The following is a 9,428-nucleotide window of genomic DNA, read 5'->3' as shown; positions in this document are numbered from 1 at the left end:
ATCCATGAGTGAAAGACCCAACTCCAGTTCTGCCAAGCTCGATTCCATTTTCCATCAGCTTCTGCACCAGCACAGGTCACACGTGGTGGCCGGGGTTTGGCACCTCCTGAATTATGCACGTGTGTGGTTCACAGGCTTCAGGACACTCCATCCATTCCCTCTGCACTGAGACATGGGCACCACTGCTCAGAGCTATTCCAGCTCCAGGAACCATCAGCCACTCATTTGCAGACCCTCCTCCCTCCTCAACAACTTTCACTGAACCATTTACAGTCAGATTTACGAGCACTCCTTTTTTGCTCTGACCCACACTCAAAGCAGTTTCAATCCCATTTATTTTCACTGTCCCTGCAGAATTTAAAAGTTGTCTCACAAAAATCTGCCAAGCTCTTGCTCATTTAAAGAACTCACAGGCCACGTGAGACAGCTGACAGAGGAAGTTCCATCAGGACAGTCCCATTTCCTTTCCTTGTCACAAAAAGCATCTGATGTGCCCTTGTCCTCTCTGATGATGCTGAGATCAGTAAGCGATAGAAAGTGGACAGAAGGAGGTTTATAGCCTGGTTTCATCTGCAATGGCATGGAAAAAGTGTTTCTGTAACAACACAAACTTCCCCCACGCACCCCATCACTACAAAGAAATGAAACCTGTATTACTATTGCTGGTAAGAATTTCACTGCATTCCACCTGGCTAGGAAAGGAAACAACAGTCACTTGCCAGGCTGGGGGGGTTTCTTCATCACCTTTAACTTCTCCTCCAGCCTCAGCCATTCACAAGAAACCAAATAAATGTGTGTCCATAAAGAAATTAACCCAAAGTTAACCGTCTTGCTGTCTAATCAAATTAAATAAATGAATTTTTCTCTAGGTACGGTGGAGAGGAAGGATTTTCTCCCTCAGCCTGCAGCCATGCACAAGATGTGTCTTCCTCTGGAAGCTGGTTTCACATGGTGGCTTAGATTTTCCCACTTTGTATCTAGCACCATTTGAAATCAGTGTTCTAGGAGCAAGAATTACAGCGTGGGAAGAGATCAAGCAGCTGCTCACTTCACCAACAGCCTCTGCTCCTTAAACCAGCCCTCTCTCCAAAGGTTATTTTTTTGCCAGCCATCCACTCTGTAACATCATCTGATTTCTAGACACTTCTACAACCCCTGTACACCCTCCCAAGTCAGGGCCACAACAGAACAGCCTCCTTCTAATGTACTTCTACTTAATAAACAATGGATATGAGTTCAAGTTGTCCAGAGTAGAGTGATCTGGAAATTGCATGAAAACCAATGTGGTACTTCTTGCATCTCGACAGGCAGAGAACATTTATTATACAATCTCTAGCAATAACATTTAATTCACTACCTTAGAGCAAATGGATTTCCACTCTGTGCTTGGGGACTCCACCTCCACAGAATTCTCATTCCACAGCTCCCAGAGACTTGCTCTGCACACACACAGAAATTCCCCTCAACAATATAAACACAAAAGTGCCTTCAGCAACCACAGAATCACAGACTGGTTTGGGTTGGAAGGGACCTTAAAGATCACCTTGTTCCAACCCCTGCCATGGGCATCCTGGTGATGTCACGCACAGAACCCACTCCTTCTGCCAGAATTATTTTTAAATACGTTGCTGGTAACTTCTAGTGATGTTTCACTTCTCCACCCCTCCATCCCAACCACCAGAACAAAGCTGAACTATCTTTGCTGTCCAACATGTCATTACACCCAGAAAAGACGATCGCTGTGTGGATGAAGCCTTTGATCAGAGCTCTGAATAGTCATCTGTAAAGAATCCATAGCTGTCATCTACAAGAGGATCCTTCTCTGAGCCAGGAAAACGTCTCTTACACAGGCTGACCGATTTCTCTTGGTGTTCAGAGTCTCAGTTTTTGTCTAGCACCATTTGAAATCGGTTATGATGTAGGGGGAAAAGCAACACTAAAGGAAAACTTCATTCCCCCACCCCCCCGAGCCATAACTAAACACCATCCAAAGCCCGACCTGGCCTCCCAAACACGTGTGGTTGGCTGTTCTCTGAAGTGACACCCACAGGCCGAGCATCCTGCACCACAGGAGGACACTCAGCACCCCGTTCAAGTCAGGAGGGATGCTTCCAGAAGAGAGCAAAGCATCTCTTCAAACATTTAACTAAGATTCTCCACCTGCAGCAAAGCCAGGGCCCAGGTGTGACAGCACAGCCACCCAACCTTCCGAGCACTTCTATTCCACGTGCGATTTGTTTGCCTTAACCTGTTCTTTACGCAGAGTTTTTTTTTCTTCCTCTTAAATAAAATTGTGTGCTTTATGTTACTGGGCTCTGTCTGAGGTAGACAGATCACCTGCTTCCCTGCTGGACAATATCCAAGTGCTGCAAGTCTCTTCATTTCAGTCCCCAGCTCCATTTCCACCGCCCTGAGAAGTGAGTATTTCGAGTCAAACCATTCTATGAATCTAAAAGGACCTTAAAAATCACCTCGTTCCAACCTCCTGCCACGGGCAGGGTTTAATTTACACTGATTTTAAGCCACCAAGCACTGACACTTCACATGATTTAACACTGAACCAGGTAACCCTGTACCTGTTTTGTGACTCCCACTGTGTTACCAGTAGATGGCAACACCACATTTTTATTCCATGCAGCCTCCTCCCTCGGCACAGAGTTCATGTGTTCATGACTCTGATTATCAGTTCCAGAGTCAAAAGTGAAATAATTCACGTGGGACTGAGTTTGAGGAAGAATGGTGCAGAATTCATGACAATTGGGGCAAAATGATTTGTAGTGTTTAAGTCAAACTCACAGGATCACAGAATGGAATCACAGAATGGTTTAGGTTTGAAGGGACTTAAATCTCATCTCATTCCACCCCCTGCCATGGGCAGGGACACCTTCCACTGGAAAACTTGCCAAGCAGCTGCTTATCCCACCAATGCTCACTGAAATCCCAAAAATTCATAATGTAAAGTTCTGCAGTCTGGCATCATTTGCAGTCCACACCAGTTCATTTTGAGTATCACAACCACAAATTGGAAAAAAAATATGGCATATTACTTAATTTTTTCTATTTCACCCTCTGAAAGGCTTCATTCTGCAAGGCAGCTGACTCCACACATTGCTTTGCCAAGAAAATGAAGTACATTTTAAGTGTGAAACTCACGCAATTAATAATCACATTCTACTTAAAATGTCACTTAAAACCACCTAATCTATATTCCCTAAGGACTGCATCTGTCACACACTGGACAAAAGTGCCAAAACACTCACTGGGCTTTGCTCCTGACTCAAGTGTTCCAGCAGAACAACCGTGGGATAATCTGCCTCTTCTCCATCAAGCTTTGACCAAGTTTTTCAGGAGTGAACACAGTAAAGTTTGGGAGGTTCTGGGGGAATTCTCTGCGATTCTAAAAGAAAATCCCAAAAGGCTGCTCAGCAAATTAAATCACATTCTCTACACTACCATTGAGTAATTCTGTGCACAAACTGCAATTTTCAGTCTCAACAGTTCCCATCTAATAAAAGTTCATTACAGGAAAAATCATCTTAATAATATCGGGAAAAGAGCTGCTCAGCACATGAGGAATGAAAGACAAACACTTACTGCTAAATAATTTAACATTTTTATTTGCAATATTACAAGGCATTACTAAGTCTTTACATCTGAAAAGAAGTGTCAAAATAAGGCCAATTTTTACAGTGATTCCAGCTCAGCTTTAAGTGCATTTTCAGCGGGTTTTTAGCACAGTTGCAGATGCCACACAAAGCAAGCTGAGCTTGTGAGCCCCACACTCAACCCCCCAGTCACACGACCCCAGTGTTTACAAACAATTCTCAAACTAAGATGTCAACCAGCCCATGAACAGCAAGTCATCCCGTGGAGCCAAAAGCCCTTTGTAAAAACCACAGACTATTATGAGCTCCAACAATGCAACCGCTGGGATTGTCCCAAAAAGCCCTAAAAAGCCCCAAACAGTTCTCTGTTGCTCCAACAATCAGTTGATGACAGTGGAGCAGTGCCAAGCCACCAGAGACAAGCCAGAACAGTTTCAATGCTGCCCCAGGCATGTGAAGTGAGGCAATTTGGTTTTTTTTCTGGGAGAATTGGTTCTTAGAAGCTGCCTGGAGGTTGACAGTGAGATTCATGAAGCTAAAACCTGTTCCCAATTAGGCTTTTGGTTTTGATAAGGAATTAGAAGCGGTGACGAGTCTCGACTCATGGCAAACACTGGAGTGTTTGCCAACTCCTGGAGTCACAGTCTGGACTAAAAAATTGGGCTAAGGAGCTAAAGAGAGACCTCATCTACCAGCACTGCCAGCACATCCAGTCCTGCACTCCCAGCACCAAACTGCTTTGGTTTTCCTTTAACATGAAAAGTGAGTCTGACAGGGAAAGGCTTCTGTTTCTGAACAGGTGCATGATGATAAATCCATCATTAGAGAGCCTGATTAACATCACTGTCTGTAGACAGAGATTTGGAATGTGGAATGTAGGATTTCAAGGGAAAAAAAGCAAGGAAGGTGGGTCCACACAGCATCCTTTCTATCCTGAAAAGTAGCAAAGTATCTCCAGAACTGACATCAAGGTTCAATAAAAATCGAGCCCACTAAGGGACTGACACTGTGCTCACGACAGGAGATGGTACCACTGATTTCTCAGCAGTACCTTTAATCAGGTAACTGCTAAAACAGGTCAACAAATTCAAAGGCAGGGAATGTCTTTGCTACAGAAACCTCCAGTTTTCTATTATAATAAATCCACTGTGGCCTTTGCAGGATTATATCAAAGATTCAGAAATATATATGGCTTTTTTCCTTCTTAAAAGCAAAGGAAAAGCTATAAAACTCTGATTTAAAGGCACACTTTAATTAGTTAGATACACAGAAATCAACTCTGACAAACAAAGAGGTAGAGCATATGAGATCTGACCTATGATAGTCTCAAAAAGACACAGCCTTCAATGACACCGATCTCTCATGGAAAATAATAATAATAACAACAATAACAATACAAGGGACAACATTTATACCTCCTCAGCCACAGGAAAAGGAGGAGGAGGACATAGTTTTGGTGAGCAGAACCATAAAAGAACAGAGAATACTGGACAGTCTTCTGTAAGCAAAGAGGTAGCACTGACTCCTGCAGACAGACACTCTTGGATGCTACAGCCATGAGGAAAGACAGCAGGCCAGGAGGAAAAACAGAATATCTGTCTATACAACTGCAGACACACTTTATACCCCACTGATCAGCTCCTCCTACATTTAACCAGCAGGACAAGACACAGCACAAGGTACTCCTCTACTCAATGCAAGTGCAATTGTTTTCCATTTCTGGCAGGGATATTTCACTGTAAATCCCCTCCCACACCCCCCCCAAAAAAGGTCATTCATGCTTTACACATCTTATATTCGGCAGTACATGGAGTGCTGTCGCGTTTCCTACAAACAAAAAAACAAGTCAAATCAGAGATTTTACATTTAAATAGGGTTTACATTTTATACTGAAAGCACAGCCTTAGTTTTGTCATTAAATCAACAGGTAAAGTCACGAAACTAAGTCATTATTTGTCCCCTCCTTACTAAGCAGCTGCTGCCTCATTCTCTACTAAAGTGTTAAGAACGACCCAAGGAGTAGAAAAGTGTTTGATCCAAACAGATCATTTTAAGATGAACAAACCATGCCTGAGTATTATCAAAAACTAACAACAGAACAGTCAGAGGATTCCTCACTGACCTGGACACCACATCAGGTGCACCCCTTGTCATTCATTTGCAATTCAGTCTGTTATTTAGTACATATTTTCTAGGCAGAAACTATTAGTTCGTGAGAGTTTTGATTCTGTGGTCTACCAACAGCAAATTTATAATACTTAAACATACATTAATTAAAATTTAAAATAACATGTTTCAAGATCTTGAATAACTCCTCTTTTGCTTTAGCAAAAAAAACAACCACCCCACACCAAACCTCTGTACTATTACTCCAAGTCTCTAAGGAGTTCTACATAAGAAAAACTCAGGATTAACAGTGTTTTCACATACCAGACCAGTCATTTCTCTTATCATTATCACAAGTACAGGTAAGATTCAAATGAAGAACTCTATCTCTTGATTCCTTTTTATCCTCTCCAAAAATAAGCCCAACTAACTGAGAAAACTAATCCTAACTTAATTAGAAACATCTTTCTTCAGAGGTAAAGATGATATTCTTTAATCCATGCATTATTTTGGGAGTAACTCCAAGCCTAATCTTTATATATGCCATCTCAAAACTCATCAAAAATACTGAAAAACCACTTGTTCTTTACAAGTCAATAAAAAACAGACCTTGGCATTAAGTTTGAGTAAGAGACACAACCACCCATCACCTTCTAAGAACTTGTGCAATGGAGAAAAGGGACACGAAAGAAGATAATGGTTTAAAAAAGTATTTGTAGTGCCAACTCCCTTAAGTTGTCATGACAAAATATTGACAAATATTAGTCAAACTAAGCTGTTCTGTCTCAAATCTGTTCTGTTGGAACAAGGTTTGAAGAGCCAGATTTTGAAAGAGCACATTTGACCCCAGCCCAAGTGCAGTCCCAACCATCATCACTCACTACTGGACTAAGCACTAGGTTAAAAAACAGAAGAAATTAGTTGCAAATAAGCAACTATATTTTGATCCTTTTTAGGGCTACAGAACTCTGAGAAAGAAATCACCTTTTTGTAAGAAGGTTTAAAAAGAAGATCGTGTTAGAACCTTCGTTTATTGATATTTTACTTCTAAGAAAGAGAAAATGCAGGTGAATCAATAATTCTGAGAGACATGGGATCTGGTTTGCTCTGAAGGGAGGCAAATTTTAAATACCTTTAGAATTTTAGTGTCCAAAGGTGGCTTCCAGCTTCAACTGTCTTTTAATCATAGGGAATTATACTATTAGCTAAGAAAAGTAACAGCACTGGAATCCACTTCACATTATTGAAATGGGTGCAAACATTCTACAAAGTATGTAATGTGTTACTCATTCTTCAAAGACAACTCAACACTAAGAAATGGGATATGCAATCACTGGAAGCTATTGCTTACACTACTGAATGATAATTCTTTATATATTATACCCTATTCTCCCAAAATGAGGGAAAGGTTATGATATTCTTTCCTATAGGAAGCCAAGGTTCACAGATTCCACACTTCTTAAATTCCAAGTAAACCCCAATAAAAAGATACTTAAGCTTCACTGCAAAAGTCCAAATGAAGTGGAAAGTGTATACCTTTTAAAGATTCAATTAATTCATGTATTCAGTGTCTTCCATCTCAGCTGGGGCCTTAGCTTTTAAAATACATGTTTCCTTGCAACTCTCATCAACTGTGTACGAGCTGAACAGCAGAAGGGGAAAAATTTCAATTCTAATTGAATGTCTCATAAAACTGGCAGATTAAACACATATGAGAGAGGGCAAGGAAAGATTTGCTGCCATCTGAAGACCACAAACCAGTAAGTAGGGGGAGGAAGCACAACAGCTCACAAAGGCTCAGCTACGTCAGGAACTCGGAAAACTAAACAGGGAGACAGAGGCCTTAATAAAAGGAGATTAGCTCAGGGTTTCCAGACAAGGAAGAGGTTTAACAGTCAGATGTTCACAGAGAGAAGGGTAAAGGAAAGCACTAAGCACAATAAGGCTTTAAAACTGCTGCAAAATATTCAGAAATGTAACATTCTCTAATTTTTTATGACGTTGCTTTAGATCCCTCCTGCTCTCTACACCCTGAGAAGTCTCTCCACGGATGAAGACAGAAAGTGCTGCCCTAATGCTGTGAGCTCCCATGGACTCTTCTTTGGCCCAGACTGCAGGATATCCAAGTCATGGATGAGAAGGAATGGCTCAAAAGCCTTAAATTCCTCAGCAGCACACGGGCACTCTGTCACCCTGGCCCCTGGAATGATCCTGTGCTGCCCACGTAGGAGGAACTAAGGCTAAAACCTCACTGCACATAAACTGCCTTCAGGGTTCTCCCAAGTCCTCTGTGTGTACTTCACTACAAATATGAACCACGGGAATATTTCCTCTGAGTCACTTTATTTAAAGCATCCCTGTCTTGGCTTCATGTGCTCCAGGTAAATTCCAAGAGATTTTGTTAAAAGGTTACCCAGTTTTTACGAGCTGCTTATCCTAACAAATCCATGTGCACCACCTAACTTGCTCTGAATTTTCAGTGTTTTGCATGTTACATATTATTTCTCCAACTAATCAGGCTTCTTTCAAGAAGACAAAAATCAGGCATTACAGCAAATAATGCACAAAGAAGCATTTAAATCTCCTGCCACCCCACCGAGAAAAAGCACACATAAAACCCAGCTGTTTTGAAGATAAAAGTTCAAAACACCCTTTATGTCTCATCAAAAACAGAAGAACACTTACTTATGCATGAATCTAACATTTACAGTTCATTTTGCAAGTCTTTAACACAGGGACACCAACACTGCTGCTGCAGGAGAAAAAAAAACCCTGAAAACCTTCCAGTAGCACAAGCCCACACAACCAACACTAGCCCTGGTTTTAAAAGGTAAATTTGACATGTTTTTAGCAGATAACAAAAGTACTTCCCTTGGCAAGTGTAAATATGCCAAACACAAGCTTAAGAATAAGGTTTTTCCATCCCTGAAATCAGTGCAAGTGTTAATTAGCAGCTTAGCTGAACAACAGATACAAAAACAAAAGTCAAATGTATTGTTAGGCTTTAGCTTCCATCAGCTGCTGTGAGAAGCTCACACACAAATCAGGCATTTGAACAAGAAAGGGCAGATAAAGCTCAAGAAACTCACACATGTCAGCACAGCTTTTGCTCAGTCATCTGGAAATTTGCAATAATAACAGCAATAAGAAAAGGAAGCTTACTCACCCATTCTGTGAAAAGAATTTCTTATAAGCCCAGAAGGCTGCCAGGAGCACCACGATCACCACAAGCACTTCAGGAAGAATTAAAAAAAAAAATTAATTAAAAAAAAAGCTTTAGAGTGATAAAGGTCATCTCTAGCTCACAACAAAAGCATCAGAAAGTTTTGCAGAACTAGCATTGTTTTCATCCACAGGTTTACAGCACTCCTACCCCCTCAAATAAACCCCCAGCCCAACTTATTTATTAAATAAGATATGTAAATGAAGTTTTTGATGCTTTACTCAAGACTCTTAATTCAGCTCAAGAACAACGATCACCAAGATGGCAAAACCCCACCAGTTCAGTACCATTAAAACAGGAAAGACAAAGCAGGAATGATGACAACCCCCTAACAAAACTCCTGACAAGTTTATACAAAACTGGGTAACAAACTCAAATGTCAGAAGATGGACTAAAAACTTCTGTTCAATGGCAGAGTAATTTACTCAACACTTCCAGTAAACACAAGCTCTGAAGTTTATCAAAGTGATCAAGTAAATCTGACCTCACAAACA

The 9,428-nt window shown here is 41.1% G+C and overlaps 1 protein-coding gene across 5 annotated transcripts in view; it reads right to left on the bottom strand.

Moving 5' to 3' along the window:
- Nucleotides 1-9,428, bottom strand: part of LOC116798403 (membrane cofactor protein-like) — a 30,639-nt gene that overhangs the window by 14,526 nt on the left and 6,685 nt on the right. For 2 of the 5 annotated variants that reach the window (XM_032710819.1, XM_032710821.1), the window contains 2 exons: nt 8,878-8,944; nt 3,595-5,432 (listed from right to left, as the gene is read on the bottom strand). In XM_032710819.1, coding sequence (XP_032566710.1) covers nt 5,381-5,432; nt 8,878-8,944 — 119 coding nt within the window. In that variant the 3' untranslated portion in view covers nt 3,595-5,380. Of the gene's footprint in view, nt 1-3,309; nt 3,398-3,594; nt 5,433-7,369; nt 8,464-8,877; nt 8,945-9,428 lie in introns of those variants that run through there. The other 3 variants (XM_032710816.1, XM_032710817.1, XM_032710820.1) reach the window with 3 other exon arrangements.

Source organism: Chiroxiphia lanceolata, chromosome 25 (genome assembly GCF_009829145.1).
Source record: "Chiroxiphia lanceolata isolate bChiLan1 chromosome 25, bChiLan1.pri, whole genome shotgun sequence".
Taxonomy (NCBI): Eukaryota; Metazoa; Chordata; class Aves; order Passeriformes; family Pipridae; genus Chiroxiphia; species Chiroxiphia lanceolata.
This window is presented reverse-complemented; position numbering and strand designations above follow the sequence as displayed.